Genomic DNA, 16,370 nt, shown 5'->3' on the forward strand with positions numbered 1-16,370 from the left:
GATCACCGACTCGGGCGACGTGCGCCTGGACCGCGTGCAGGTGATCATGACGGAGCTGGGCCACGTGGAGGACGAGATCTTCAAGCGGCGCCATCAGAACGAACTCAACTTCAAGGCGAGGGACAAGGCTAACAAGAGGAGGCAGCAGAAAGTCAACTTCTCTCTGCTGGAGAACACGCAGTTTGCGCCTGCTGTAAGTAAACAATACTAGTATGTGGGTAGTCTTCTAGCTGCACTAGAACGAGCTCAACTTCAAGGCGAGGGACAAGGCCAACAAGAGAAGGCAGCGGAAAGTCAACTTCTCTCTGCTGGAGAACACACAGTTTGCACCGACAGTAAGTTACCTACTGTTTACTAACAATAAAACGCTAGTCTTCTAGTTTTCGTTTCAAATGACACCAGAACGAACTCAACTTCAAGGCGAGGGACAAGGATAATAAGAGGAGGCAGCATAAAGTCAACTTCTCTCTGCTGGAGAACACTCAGTTTGCGCCTGCTGTAAGTAAACAATTAGACATGTTTATGTGCTGGTAATCTTCTAGCTAGCGGTATTAAAAAGACCTCAACTTCAAGGTGAGGGACAAGGCCAACAAGAGGCGCCAGCAGAAAGTCAACTTCTCTCTGCTGGAGAACACGCAGTTTGCACCGGCAGTAAGTTACCTACTGTTTACTAGCAATGAGACACTAGTCTTCTAGTTTTCTTTTCAAATGACATCAGAACAAACTCAACTTCAAGGCGAGGGACAAGGCTAACAAGAGGCGCCAGCAGAAAGTCAACTTCTCTTTGCTGGAGAACACGCAGTTTGCGCCTGCTGTAAGTGACATTCCACTACCTATTACGTCTTCTCGTGTCTTCTAATGAAAACAGAACGAGCTCAACTTCAAGGCGAGGGACAAGGCCAACAAGAGGCGCCAGCAGAAAGTCAACTTCTCTCTGCTGGAGAACACGCAGTTTGCACCGGCAGTAAGTTACCTACTGTTTACTAACAATAAGACGCTAGTCTTCTAGTTTTCGTTTCAAATGACACCAGAGAGAGAACACGCAGTTTGCGCCGGCTGTAAGCTCATTATTTTTAAAAACTTATTAGTAGTTAGTTTCTATACCTTTTAAGCCCTCCAAGTAAAGTTAGAAGCTGTGTCAGGAGTGGGTTCACCACAATTAGTCCAGTATTTTACAGTGGTCGAACTAGCGTTCCTCGATTCTCAAATTAGCTGTCTGATGCCGATACTGTTATGTTAGTTTTGTCAGCTCAAATAATGTCTATTATCACATAACATTTAACTCTTCTAATTATATCAGAACAAGCTCAAGAGTAGAGATAAAGCGAATAAGGTACAATGAAAAGTTGGTTAACTCTCACTGGTTAACTCCTCATTGCTGGAGAAGTCATTGAAACTGCTGCACGTATCGGCAGCTCCCTGGAAGAGATAGTTTGCTATAAATAATTGACTTGTTCGCAGGCTGTCGGCCAGCAGAGGTCGGTGGCGAACGTGAGGCAGGAGGCCGCTAATATGCGCATCGCTGGCATGCAGGCCGAAAAAGAGGTTTGTTATTTTTGCCTGATTGGCTTCATAGATTTTGATGAGCCATAGTTTTCTTTATACAAATATGCATATATTTTTATTTTAGTCTGTATTATGTTATTGTCCTGTACTACTGTCCTCATGTTATTTAAATCAACATCCTCTCCCAGATTGTAAGTGGTCATCTGAATTGTGACTTTACATAATGTGTAAAAAATTAACTATTATATTCTATCTAGGTTATTCTAGGTTCATTACATTTTATAAGGTTTTGTCACACTGGATGCGATCTGACCATGCGGTCACGAGCAAAGAACGTAAACCGCACCGCTGGTTGATTGTATTTCCCAGACTGACTGTTCCCGTGACCAACAATGTTATTCTTACATAATGCTGACTGTGTAACCTGCCTGCTGCCCGCAGATCGCATCTAAAGCCCGGTTTGTGAGCACATAGAATTTTATCCAATGACCCCAAGCTACCCATCCTTATCGCTCGCGCGTAATTATATTGCTGTCGCGACTATGCGACGGGCGCCCGCAGTGAGTGTGCGAGCGCGACAGCAACATAATGGAAAAGGATGGGTAGCTTGGGGTCATTGGACAAAATTCTACGTGCTCGCAGACCAGACTATCGTGTAGTCCAGTCATTTAAGCTTAAATTAGGTAAGAATCTCGGAATTCGAGATACCCAGCTGTAAGTCTGTAAATACTTGTATATTGACACCCTAAAAGTTGTCTCAAAACCTACATATGGTAGGGTGTAAGCAACTATTAAATTTTAAGGTCAAAGGTCACAAAAACCGGTTTTTTGCGCTTTTTTTGGAAATATCTCATTTCCTATGGGTTTTTTGCTATTTGTATTTATTATCAATATTGTAGAATACTAAATTCTCTACAAATTTTGTTCAAAAAAATTTTTATACGGAATTCCGAGGTGAACTTACTATAATGACTGGACTACGTGAGGCAAATCCTTAAATATCTTTCTATGTGTAATGCAATTCTCAGCAAGAGGATTCCCACAAGCGCGGACGCAAGCGCTCGGCGGCGGAGGCAGGCATGGACTCGGACGACGACGACAAGCACGACGAGGTGCGCCTGTGGGAGGAGGGCTTCAAGGAGCGCTACTACGAGAGCAAGTTTGAAGTCGCCCGGGACAACCTGGAGTTCAGGTGAGAACACGCTCCGTCTCCAAGGCAAGCGCTCGGAGCCCACAAGCACGAGGTGCGCCTGTGGGAGGAGGCTTCAAGGAGCGCTACTACGAGAGCAAGTTTGAAGTCGCCCGGGACAACCTGGAGTTCAGGTGAGAACACGCTCCGTCTCCAAGGCAAGCGCTCGGACTCACAAGCACGAGGTGCGCCTGTGGGAGGAGGCCGATTTTTCTTGGACCCGACCTAACGCTACGTACAATTGGCCATGACTGAACACGTCCGACCGCAAGTCTACGCCTACCCGATTTATAGTCTGCCCCTGACTCTTATGAACAGTCATGGCATAACACAGAGCTAAGGGGAATTGCCGTCGCGTCATTTCGATGGGGCTGTCCGGTTCGATTGGAGCTTTAAACAAGATACGCGGAATCAAAAATTCGTTTGTTTCGCCTGGCTTGCGAACGGTTATTATGCGCGGCGTAGTTTTCACGACGATAACTTTTGTGCCATTGACCAGTCGGTCTGAAAAACTAAGATTGCGGATTATCATGCACACGCATCNGGGGCCGGGGGCGGGGCGCGCGGGGGCGTGGCGCGCGGGGCCCGCCGCCGCGCCGCGCTCGATCACGTCGCGAAGGAGGGCCCGGTCGGCTGAGGCTCGCCTGGAGATGAAAATAACAAATGAATAATCTTTAGCTCGCTTTTAATTTCATCATCATCATTTCAGCCATAGGACGTCCACTGCTGAACATAGGCCTCCCCCAATGACTTCCACATCGCACGGTTGGTAGCGGCCTGCATCCAGCACCTTCCTGCTACCTTTATTAGGTCGTCGGTATGATTGTCAAGATATTACTGAGTGGGTGACCTTTTTTGGCAACTAAGTAATTTTTTTATGTATGTCTTTGTTCCCTGAATCTGTTGTTGTCAAAATAAAATTATTTTCTTTCTTTCTTTCTTTCAAATAACTTTGAACCATATCGCTTCGACTTAAAGTGCATAAAGTGGTGAGCTTCATACATACCTGTCGCGTTCAAAACATGACGTATGGTTCTCAAATTACTTTGCACCGTATCACTTCGACTTAGCCTAAGCGCAGACCATCGATTTTTGGTCGGCCGATAGTTTAGTCAGGCAGTTGATCAACCCACCAACACCCATGGCCATACCAACCTTGCGGTTATACTGGCCGAATCGCGGGAGGTGTGCGCGGAATTGCGGCTGCCTAGGGCAGATTGCACTCCACCGCGCCACACTTCTTGACTCCAGGCAGACTTGAGGCAGTTGATCAGTATGGGCATGTATGGAAGTGCGCACATTACACCGATTTGATTTGGCCTATTCTTCATAGAAATTAAAATCGGGTCCAACTATCGGCCAACTAAAAATCGGTGGTCTGCGCCTAGTCCCATAAACTAGTGTCACATCTGGTAGGGTAAAAAGATTATGAGACATGTAGAGGCTCCCTAAGAGCAAAATGACGATTTGTAAGAACTATTTATTAGTCTAAACAAATAAAGAAATTTTGACTTTGATTTTGACATACCTGTCGCGCTCGTGGTCGCGGTGTCTCGCTAGACGCGGGCGCGGCGGACGGCGCTCGGCGCTGCGAGGCCGGCCGCGCCGCATGCCCGCGCGTACGCAGCGTTCGAACACCTGACGACAAGTAAATTGTGCTTTAACGTTTGTGATATAACGTCTATTATGCATTGACAGGGTGAAAAGTTGTTCAAGTTTTGTTGCTTATCAATTAACTGTCGTTTGCCATGAGTGCTATATGCGAAAAAATCTCTACCTTTCTTTCCTCAGTGAACAGTTTTTTTTTTTTATTTATTATTCATTATTGAGCAATTACATATTTGATCCAAATAGTTTAGTTGCGAACTGGTTTAAAAAATTATACAAAACTAAGTAGCGGAGTGGAAAAGCTATGTGGAGCAGAGTGAGAAAATCGAATGACAGACGAGTGCTGCGTCTTCGATCCGCATATGGAAAACACAGACCGCAACTTCACTCCAATATGCTACCATAGCTCCATGCCTATATCTATGCATATGCATTACTCCATAGGGATGGACTCGCGGTCAGGAAGCCTTAGGTCGCTATCTTAGGACACCACCTTAGCGAATTAGGTATTTGACACCATTTCCCAATAATTCTAAAGCACAACTTCTTTAAAAAGACACTTCTTTCTGGTCTTAAAAACTTAATTAATTTTTAATTACCTGTAAATTACGATTTTTGGTTGCATTATAATTGAAAAAAGTATTTTCATTGAGTTGATAAAATTGTGACGTCACATGCTAGTATTGCCGTACAAAATCTATGGGCGAGTGTCGTTTTGACAGTTTTAAAAAGTACGTCAATTGATTGGTGGTGTCAAATACCCTATTGCGAGTTTCTGCGCCAAGCTTGCGCAACTGCGCCAAATGCGTGATAGTTACTCACCTCTTTATCAGTAGACCCAAAGGAGTCATTGCTCAGCGAGCTAAGAGACCCGTCTCGTGGTTGCGCAGGGCGGCGCGCTCGCTCCGGTAGTCCAGCCTGTACTGTTTCCTCGAACAGTTACCATTCCATGGAGTCGATGTACTAGACTGAGGCTACGTGTTCAAGAGAAGCAGAGCGGGGAAATTATATGACGCGCACGTACTCAGGATCTAGCTTCATATAAATTAAAGTCCGCAACTCCGCTTCGCTTAGCTCTACGTCTATAAACAGACGCAGGTCCTATCTGAATTACTAGCTATACCATTGCCCACTGCGGTAGCGAGCTGCCAGTTCAGATTTTTTGTTCCCTGATAATAGCTACTCACCTCCTTGTCAGTAGATCCAAAGGAGTCATTGCGCGCGCGCTCCGGTAGCCCAGCCTGTACTGTTTCCTCAAATAACTCGCGGTCCGTAGAGCCGAAGGATTCTAAGCTTAATACGAAAGTGACGCGAAGGAACATCGCATACTGGCGCGTAGGCTGCATGTTGGATATGCTACTGGTTTGGCTTTGCTTAGCTCCGCGTCTATAAACAGACGCAGGTCCTAGCTCCTTTCTGAATTACTAGCTATGTTTACTCCGTTAGTCAGGTAGATTCAGCGAACTATCGAATCGGAGTCTTGGCGCCCTGATAATGGCTACTCAGCAGGTACTCACCTCCTTATCAGTAGATCCAAAGGAGTCATTGCTCAGCGAGCTCAGAGACCCGTCTCGTGGTTGCGCAGGGCGGCGCGCTCGCTCCGGTAGCCCGGCCTGTACTGTTTCCTCAAATAGCTCGCGGTCCGTAGAACCGAAGGATTCTAAGCTTAGTGAGCTACCGGATTCCGCGCCAAGATCGCGCGAGCGTACTGAACGGTCGGCGTTCTTGCGACCTGAAAGACAGAATTTGAAGGGTTAGGAAACATGTGTAAGCGACAGTGGCAACAATCTCGACAGGAGACGCCGCGACTTGTCAATTTCATATATTACTGTGTATGAAATTGACGTGGAAATTGAGTCGCGCAGTGTGCGCTGTCGCTAAAGGCGTTAGAAAATAGAAATACGCGTTGAGCTTGCAACCACGCCGAAAAATAATTCCTCCTTTTATTTCAAAGTTGGCAGTGTCATTTTACGTACACAATGTAAATTATTTATTTATTAGGTACACCAACAGTCACATAAAGTTCATACATTTTAAATGGTTTTAACACATGATGCGTATATGACCTCAATTACAGGTATAATACACAGCATTTCTTTTTGTGAGGCTAGGGTACTTATACACTAAAGTCTGTTCGCCGAGAGTTGATAAATATTATGAAATGTCTTGCAATAGCGACTGTCGCTTATTTATCGCATTCTGTATGGCGGGCGTCGTTTGTCACAACGCGCACTGAGTACCATGGTACGAGCCACGCAGCTGTCGTCAAGCGCCCCGGCCGGCGGGCCGCAATGTGTGAAACGGAATAGATTTATTTTACATAAGACCGAAATGAATGGTATGACAGTGGGTAGGGCTTTGCCCAACATTGGGATACACTATAAGCCACTTGATAATAATGAAATACTTTTTATCCAACACATGGACGCCACATGTTTGATCCGTATCCCCACGTATGCCCTAACCGGAATAATTCCCGTAAATTTAAAAGAGATAATAATGATAATCTACCAACTTTTTCATTATATCGACAAAAATAATTAGCAATTTATAATGAGTTTAGAACCTCTGATATTTAATTTTTTTTATCAATTCTCGGCGAACAGACTTTAGAGAAAACAAAATTCAATTGAAGAGTTTAAACACCGAACAATATAAAGGATTTAGTTTACTAGTATTACGTTATAAGGTCTAAAATCCAATGAATATAAATAAATAAATGAAAACGTATACAATGCTCACCGGCAGCCAGCGGGTCGTGTGCAGGCGGACGCGGCGGCGCGGGCACGGGCGCGGGCCGAGGAGGTAGTGGCGGCGGGCTGGCAACAGGGCCGCGCTCTGAACTGCAGCTACGGCTGGAAACAATTACCATCTTTAATACATTGACAGGGAATTGGGTTCGCAACCTGATGACGTCATAGTAAAGTCAAAATGTGACTCACTTTTTTTTATAAAGATAAAAAATAAAGTAATTAAACTACTGAAATCATTCTGCCTCCTTCCAAAGGTTGCTGTGCTCTAACTTGGTCCACATTGATCTGCTTAAATTGTAAGACCTAAACGCTAATGTGGTGAAGCAATATCGATCGGGCGCGTCGCTATTCTTTTCATTGCCATTAATTAGTAATTGTGATATAACCTGTTAAGTAATTGCTCGTAATAATAATAAACTTAGAGTCAGTGAAGTTAGAATAAGGAAACCATTGTGGAACCTGAATTATAAGTGCCATTGTGTTATTGATTGTGCGTTTCCTTGGTCGAATATCCCTGTAGGCATCCTGGATAGGTACACATCCCTCATCGCAGAAGGCGAACTGGGACTTAGTACTAAACAGCGGGGTGTCAGACTGAGCTAGCTAAGACGCCCCGTTGCAAAGTATTGAGTAATTTGATTTTACACAAATTACTAATAGTCCCGTTAGCCCCTCGTAGGTACTAAGCTAAATATGCTTGTATCACGAGTGAGCTTACCACAATAGACGTGTGGACATGGACACCACCAATCAATTGACGTACTTTTTAAAACTGTCAAAACGAAACTCTCCCATAGATTTTGTATGGCACTACAAGCAAGTGACGTCACTATTTTGTCAACTCAAACTACTTTTTTCAATTACAATGCGAACAAAAATCGTAATTTACAGGTAATTTAAAATTAATTAAGTTCTTAAGACCAAAATGAAGGGTCTTTTTAAAAAAGTTGTGGTTTCGAATTATTGGGGTATGGTGTCAAACTGTCTATTGTGAATTACTTTGGATTTATACTTAACTACGGATTGAGCTTCATAAAACTTACCTATCACGAATATTCCTGGCAAACTCGTGGGACATCTTGACAGTCTCAGTGGAAGACCTCAAATATGGCGGAAGAGAGCGCTGCAAAAGAAACAAATCATTTTATTTACGCTCATCTCAATCTTATTCTGTTATCACAAGTTATCGAAACGTGGATCTTACATAAACGTCGCCTCTCACTGTGTAGGGAACGGAAGACACGTCTGATGGAGGACCCTTGTTTTTCACAACCTGGAAATAAAGATGAAAACTTTGAAATGACAATCTTGTTAGAAATATTGGCAATTCTAGTCACAGAACATGAATCCCAATCTTCTAAGGACCAAGAGATTTTTACTGAGATGATGGTGAAGACGCAGCGTGGGACGTCCACCCACAAGGTGGACCGACGACCTGATAAAGGTAACAGGAAGGCGCTGGATGCAGGCCGCTACCAACCGTGCGATGTGGAAGTCATTGGGGGAGGCCTATGTTCAGCAGTGGACGTCCTGTGGCTGAAATGATGATGATGGTGAAGTATCTTAGTTGATCGATTAATATAATATCGGTGATAAATGGCTCTCTATATGAACGAGATGTCGTTCCGAAATCTCTAAATGACTCCGTTACGAGATGGCGTTTCAAATGGCACAAAACGCTGAGTTGTGTTAAATTCTGTCGAACGGAGAAAAGTTGATAAACAAGAGTACATATACAAAGAAAAAGATATTACAATACCTTGGCTATTCCTTTCTGAATGCACTCCTCCAGCAAATCTCCCGCGTCGCTCAAGTTGGAGCTATCAGAGGTGTCCGGCTCGTTCTGTCCGGCGTTCCTGGCGTCCGGACTAGTGTCGGACGCGCCCAGCGCTGCCGGACGCAGCCCGGACGGTGCCGAATCGATGGACAGTGCGGACAGATTGGAGTTGCTGCCCGCTTTGGATAGGATCGCTGGAGTGTCTTCGGTGAAGTATACTTTGCACACGTCGCTTGGCGTTTGAGAGCCTGCAAGGATTTGTTCATTGTTAGTTATTGGGTCTTTTGAAAACCTAAAATCGAAGACAAATCATAATCATAATATCTTAATTGCTTCATGTGGTACAAACAAGGTATTAAAAATTAATCAGTCAGAACATGAGCCCTATGAGGGCATTGTAACATTATACTTAATATTAATTAAGCTTAATCAAAATATTATATTAGTCCTTACCTTTATATGGAGCGTTGGGAGTGGAACTTGAAGGTGGTAAATGATGGACATGGTCCCTGTTAGACAAAAATACAGATCAGTTTATATTGTTATGAAATTTCTGTTCAGTTGTAGAAAAAATAAGTGAATTTAGTTTGTACCTGACTTCATCTCTCTCGGAGTCCGATTCTAATTGGTCGTCTATCGGTCTCACGGAAGGGTTTGGCTGGCACTCATCCACTAGTCGAAGGGAAGTCTGTAAATAATAACAAATCAAGATTAAAATATGAGTCAAGTTCATTTGGGCATTGGCCGAGTCTCATTGAAACTTAAGAACAGACTCGTTTACATGTACTGGGTTTAAATGACCACGAGAACTAGTCGATATAGAAAGCCAAAGTCCAGGGGCTATGGGCAGGGCACATAGTTCGTAGAACTGATGGTTGTTGGAGTTGAAAAATTCTTGAGTGGCAACCATAAACCGGAAGCCGTGATGCAGGCGGGCTTACCACTCAGTGGACCGACGATCCAGTGAAGGTCGCGAGAAGCACCTGGATGCGGTCAGCTAAGGAATAGTCTTTGTGGAAGTCCTTGGGGGAGGGCTTTTGTGTCTAGCAGTGAACGACCTTTGTTTAAACGACAGAGCTTATTAGGAACTTAGGGACCCTCTGCACTGGCATTTTTCGAGCGTCGTCGTGACGTCAATGCTGATTGGCTCCCCTCGCTCTGCTGTTGCGTTACTTGTTCGAGAAAAACGTAGTGTCGCTGAGCCAGCGCCGTTGTGCGGGCGCTCTATAGATGCTAGCGTGGAGGTTCCTTAGAGGAAGCCACACGGTGCGGCGCCGCAAACATTTTGCAATACGGCACCGTCTCGCTCAATCGAAGTGCAATCGGCGCTAAAACGCACCGTCTGGCATATCTTTCATTTTCATATGCAAAACGCCGCAGTGACATCGCTCCGCCACGACCCGGGACACTAGCGTGGGGCTCGCACGAGCGGCTCGCGGGCTGACCTTGTCCCGGGGCTCGGTGTCGATGGTGAGGCTGCTGAGGCTGGTGGCGGCGGAGAAGGCGGCCGGCGTGTGTTCCGCCACGACCCGGGACACTAGCGTGGGGCTCGCACGAGCGGCTCGCGGGCTGACCTTGTCCCGGGGCTCGGTGTCGATGGTGAGGCTGCTGAGGCTGGTGGCGGCGGAGAAGGCGGCCGGCGTGTGTTCCGCCACGACCCGGGACACTAGCGTGGGGCTCGCACGAGCGGCTCGCGGGCTGACCTTGTCCCGGGGCTCGGTGTCGATGGTGAGGCTGCTGAGGCTGGTGGCGGCGGAGAAGGCGGCCGGCGTGTGTTCCGCCACGACCCGGGACACTAGCGTGGGGCTCGCACGAGCGGCTCGCGGGCTGACCTTGTCCCGGGGCTCGGTGTCGATGGTGAGGCTGCTGAGGCTGGTGGCGGCGGAGAAGGCGGCCGGCGTGTGTTCCGCCACGACCCGGGACACTAGCGTGGGGCTCGCACGAGCGGCTCGCGGGCTGACCTTGTCCCGGGGCTCGGTGTCGATGGTGAGGCTGCTGAGGCTGGTGGCGGCGGAGAAGGCGGCCGGCGTGTGTTCCGCCACGACCCGGGACACTAGCGTGGGGCTCGCACGAGCGGCTCGCGGGCTGACCTTGTCCCGGGGCTCGGTGTCGATGGTGAGGCTGCTGAGGCTGGTGGCGGCGGAGAAGGCGGCCGGCGTGTGTTCCGCCACGACCCGGGACACTAGCGTGGGGCTCGCACGAGCGGCTCGCGGGCTGACCTTGTCCCGGGGCTCGGTGTCGATGGTGAGGCTGCTGAGGCTGGTGGCGGCGGAGAAGGCGGCCGGCGTGTGTTCCGCCACGACCCGGGACACTAGCGTGGGGCTCGCACGAGCGGCTCGCGGGCTGACCTTGTCCCGGGGCTCGGTGTCGATGGTGAGGCTGCTGAGGCTGGTGGCGGCGGAGAAGGCGGCCGGCGTGTGTTCCACCACGAACCGGGACACGCGCTCCTCGAACACCGACGCCATCTGGCCCGGCTCTGGAGGACACAACATATACGTTATTGTTATATCAGTTTTGGTCACCTGCTAAGGGCTGACAAAAGCTAGGTCTGTGATGCGGGACGCTTCGGACTTCGCTCCCTCACAAAAAGTACATGGTCGTTTAGCATTGGTAACAAAAGGTGACAAATAGAGCTATTTATTGCAGAACAAGTTCGAAACGACATTTTGGCTGAATTAGGAGCTCAACATTTCATTTCCCGTTTCCAGATGAGGTGATTTATCAAAATTCAGGGCAGCAGGGCGTTTTTTCTGTCATTACCCAGTGGGGTAATACCCACTGGCCGATGAAAATCCGTGTTATTTGGGACTCTCCCCTCCACAAGGGCGGTGTTTACCGACGGTGTCTTCTGGGGCCGTTGAAAGGGAGCTGCGAGTTATTGGACCTAAATTGGACTATTGTACGTTATATACCAGTTACCCACATACTCGCGACTGTGCGACGGGCGGCCGTAGTGAGTGTGCGAGCGCGTCAGCAATATAATTACGCGCGAGCGGTAAGGATGGGTAACGACCCGTTGGACGAAATAGGGTATTTGACACCACCAATCAATTGACGTACTTTTTAAAACTGTCAAAACAACACTCTCCCATAGATTTTGTACGGCAATACTAGCATGTGACGTCGCAATTTTATCAACTCAATGAAAATACTTTTTTCAATTATAATGCAACCAAAAATCGTAATTTACAGGTAATTAAAAATTAATTAAGTTGCTAAGACAAGAAAGAAGTGTCTTTTTAAAAAAGTTGTGCTTTACAATTATTGGGAAATGGTGTCAAATACCCAATTCTATGTGCTCGGCAACCAGACTAGTTTTTCTCACTTTGGAACTAGATGGCGCAATATTAACTCTCTAAACTTACCCGGCGGCGGCGTGGCTGGCTCCGGCGGCGCTGGCTCCTGCGGCGGCGAGTGCGGCACGCTCTGCCCCGGCGAGTCGGGGATCTCGCTCGGGGAGATGATGCCCGACGGCTGCCGGCTGCAAACAACACAAACAAATTTTATTTAACTTGAAAAAATTTAATTGTTTAGGGTGGGAATCGACCCCACGACCTTTCTCTTGCCGAGCGAAATTGAAAGAGCCCGTCAAAATTTTCAAGTGTAATAATACGCTGTAAAGGCTGATTTACACGAAGTAGTTATGTAGGTAACTACATTTTAACTTATTTTTTCGGGTAAATTGGTGGGCGGGGGCTTGTCACTTGACAGCTTTTGAAAAGTAGTTTCATAGTAAACAAGAGCTTGACTACATAAGTACGTTTGGATATAGCCTTTACGGCCAACAGCGTTTCAGCGGCACGGGAGGATGTTTTTGTGACGTCAAATGTCAATGAGACTTTAGATGTGCTTCAGACTTGTATGCTGTGACGTCATATCGTCCCTCGCATGACTAACTATCCTATCTCAGTCTTTAGGCGATTTGATAACTGAAGTCCTAACGGACTACAAATTTTTTCCTGCTTCCATTGTCTACGACTTTCTATAACTCACGTATCTGTATGTACCTATTTTTCCTCCCACGAGGTCCGTAAAGTATAAACGGAAACTAAATTTGAAATGATCTAAAGCCTGGTCCATTGGACAAAATTCTACGTGCTCACGGACCAGGCTTTAACTGAAAACCCGTGGTTTTGAGAAAGTGGCAAAACTGAGATAAGAGAGTTAGGCCCAGAACAGGCGGTGAAACGCAACTGCAACGAAACTGCAACTGCTAGTTACTTTTGAGTTGCATCTAAGTTTCTGCCATAGCGTCCGTTGAGAGACCGCACATGACGCGACCAGTTTGAAACTTTCAGTTTCAGTTTCATTCATCAGAATCATCACAAAGTTGCAGTTTCGTTGCAGTTGCGTTTCACCGTCTGTTCTGGGCCTTAGTCATGCGAGGGACGATATGTAACCCTTTCCGTGCCGATCCCATACCATAGTCACTGACTAGTTAGTTACTAGCTTACTCTGCTTACTACTACTAGTTGTAGTATAGTAGTTAAAAGGTAGGTAATCGGTTTGGACTTTGGACAAAGCCTTTTTCTAGAAAGTAGACATAGATTAGCAGAAATGACTATTACCTGAACTCCGACAGCACGGATCCCTGGTCGTCATGCGAGCAGTCGGGCAGCGATCCAAGCGAGCTGGACCGCGAGAACATCAGCGGCGTCTCCTGCACGAAGCGCGGGGAGCCTCCGCCGGACGCCGCTACGGATACCGGCTCGCGGGCGAACGTCACCGCTTTTGAGCCTGGACAGTAATAAAAACAATTTAAGAATCAAGTAAATGAAGCCACGATAACCGAACGGTGAAGGGGTCGGACTGGCCCACTCGTGATCCGAGGAACGCAGGTTCGGTCCCCGCCGCCGCACAGTGGTCCCGATTTAATAAAACATGGACATTGATGCTAGAAGCACTAATTTTTTTTTTTATGGTTACTGCTATTATATTATAACTAATAGAGCTACTTTTTGACGGCCAGCGGACCTATACATAAAACGTTGTATTAAGTATTTCCCTTAATTTTTTATTTTATTTTATTAAAAGCTGATGCATACGAGCGCGCGCGAGTGCAAGTCGTTGTTATGTGTCATCAAAGGTGTCCCTTATACACCATATTGTAAATCTGCCAATTTTTCGTGGAAATATTTATTATAAAAAAATTGATTTTTCAACCCTCGATAACTCAAAAGTACGCAGAGATAAGTGACAAGTATCTTCGCATGATTTGTTTTATAACATGTATAATCGGCATCTTGACATCTTTTAAGAATATCGAAAAATTGACAGAAACGTAATTTCTTCCATACAAAAAATATCCATATATAATTTTTTTTACTACGAAATAGACGTCGTAGGATTGTAATTTTTTTTTGCCTTATTAGTTATCAAAGCAGTAACCATCAAAAAAATGTTCGTGCTTCTAGCATCAATGTCCATGTTTTATTAAATCGGGACCACTGTGCGCCGCTCGACTATTGTGGTGAGCTCACTCGTGATACAAGCATATTTAGCTTAGTACGAGGGGCTAACGAGATAAAAAAATCTTCACAGTCAATTTGCATTAGGTGAGTGAGATGCAGGCCAAGAGCTTCTCGTTGTGGACAAAAAACCTCGGTTTTAATCCATCACTCGTTTTATAAGCGTGTGACAATTCATCCAGCCAAGAAGGCTAAAAGGGGCTTTCGGTGCAACGAATTTCTGTTGCAATAGTTTATCAGGCCTGCAATGTCAAATCCAGAACTAAACTTGGTCTAATATGTATTAATCAATGGCCAAATAGTTTATCATCTATTTAAATGCTAAGCAGTTTATTAAATCGTAACATTTAATATGTAACTATAATCGTCGAATGAAGTTAAATTCATATTTAACTCCAGCAAATGTCGAACAATTAGTATAGTTATGTACAAGTGAGAGCGGAATATAGTTATTCACTGTTGTGCAACAGAAAGATTGAAATCAATCTATTTTTTTGTTGTTGCATTTATTCCAATTAAATAATGTGATATAAAAATATGCGTTACCTTCTTTGTCCTTAGCAGAGCTGTTTATGTTAGGTTCCTCTGGACTCGGCTCGACATTGATGGTGGCCATGGCGTTCTTCTTAGCCAAGCAATCCTCTTCAGTCGGCTCGCCCACACTACTTAACGAACTCACTCTAGAGAAGTACCCTGGAGTACCTTCGTCGCAGTAGTTCACGGGCTTTTCAGGACTGATCATGCCAGAACTGAACTTCGTATCAAACACTCCCCGTTTCTGATCAGATTCGGTCATTGACGCCTGAGGAGTGGTGGCCGCTAAGTCATTGTCATGCCGAGGCGGNGTTTGAAGTCGCCCGGGACAACCCGCTCGGACGCCGAGGCAGGAAGATTTTATTTCCAATTGTTTGTTTGCTTTAGCCAGGCTAAGCTGTTTAATTTTTTATTGGTTTTGAACCTATAGGGCCTCCTGATCCTTGATTCTTGATTAACACTATCATATTAAATTGTCACTACTCGTACTCGTACGCACTACTCGCTACTCGTGACTTAAAGACTTGACTTAACACTTAGAGATGGTGAACGAAGCCCTATGCTCCACACAACTCATCTCGGAATTACATGGAAAAAAAAGGACAATAAGATTCAAAACTTCAAATAATATTCGACTGTGAATAAAATTTTATCGAGACACACCCTAGAATGGTTTAGTGCTCACGCCAGAATTTTGGACTACCGATTCACTCATGACCTGTGTGATACTAATTGTTCGTGTCCATCGGACATTACATATCAGGGGCCAGGCCCCCCTGAAAAATAAATTAGTCTGGTCTGTGAGCACGTAGAATTTTGTCCAATGACTCCTAGCTACCCATCCTTATCACTCGCGCGTAATTATATTGCTGTCGCGACTGTGCGACTGCCAGCCGCAGTGAGTGTGCGAGCTAGATACGTCAATGTATTGAACCGGCAGACAGAGGTGACTGAGTTTGTTGAAGTATAACTTTGGTCTTCTGCCGAACGACCTCGTTTCTTCAACGCTACTAAACAGTTTCCATTCCCAGGTACCGGGTGGCGCTGCAGTACGTGCGCGGGCTGTGCTGGGTGCTGCGCTACTACTACCAGGGCTGCGCCAGCTGGAAGTGGTACTTCCCCTACCACTACGCGCCCTTCGCGTCCGACTTCGTCAACGTCTGCGGCCTGGCCACCAACTTCGAGGCCGGCACGCAGCCGGTGAGAATAGAATAGAAAGACTTTTTTTGATTATTTTTTAAGTTACACAACAAATTATGAAACTCTTCGAAAATTGACACCCCTTATGATATTTTAAGTTACCACGACCACAATTTTTCAAATTTTTCTGTTATTTTGTTTGTATCGCCAACCTAAGTGGTACTGCTATCCACCCCAACTCGTAAAATCCCCAGAATCCTTGCAGTTTTTACACAAAAATTAATCAAAATATGTAATTTCCATAAAATTTTTAACGTGACACGTTGAAATTGGGACACGTTGTATACATACTACATAGACACGACAACATAACGACACAACGAGAATAAAAAAAT

At 45.8% G+C, this 16,370-nt stretch overlaps 1 protein-coding gene across 4 annotated transcripts in view; it reads left to right on the forward strand.

The window, feature by feature from the left end:
* The window catches only part of LOC114362729 (5'-3' exoribonuclease 2 homolog), a 33,857-nt gene continuing 17,487 nt past the window's right edge, over positions 1 to 16,370 (forward strand). The window contains exons 1-5 of one of the 4 annotated variants that reach the window (XM_028318247.1): positions 1 to 193; positions 1,462 to 1,545; positions 2,535 to 2,637; positions 2,769 to 2,829; positions 15,867 to 16,035. In XM_028318247.1, coding sequence (XP_028174048.1) covers positions 47 to 193; positions 1,462 to 1,545; positions 2,535 to 2,637; positions 2,769 to 2,829; positions 15,867 to 16,035 — 564 coding nt within the window. In that variant the 5' untranslated portion in view covers positions 1 to 46. Of the gene's footprint in view, positions 194 to 713; positions 815 to 871; positions 965 to 1,040; positions 1,059 to 1,461; positions 1,546 to 2,534; positions 2,638 to 2,768; positions 2,830 to 15,866; positions 16,036 to 16,370 lie in introns of those variants that run through there. The other 3 variants (XM_028318249.1, XM_028318248.1, XM_028318250.1) reach the window with 3 other exon arrangements.

Source organism: Ostrinia furnacalis, unplaced genomic scaffold, assembly GCF_004193835.3.
Source record: "Ostrinia furnacalis isolate ACB-3 unplaced genomic scaffold, ASM419383v2 OfSCF6699, whole genome shotgun sequence".
NCBI lineage: Eukaryota > Metazoa > Arthropoda > Insecta > Lepidoptera > Crambidae > Ostrinia > Ostrinia furnacalis.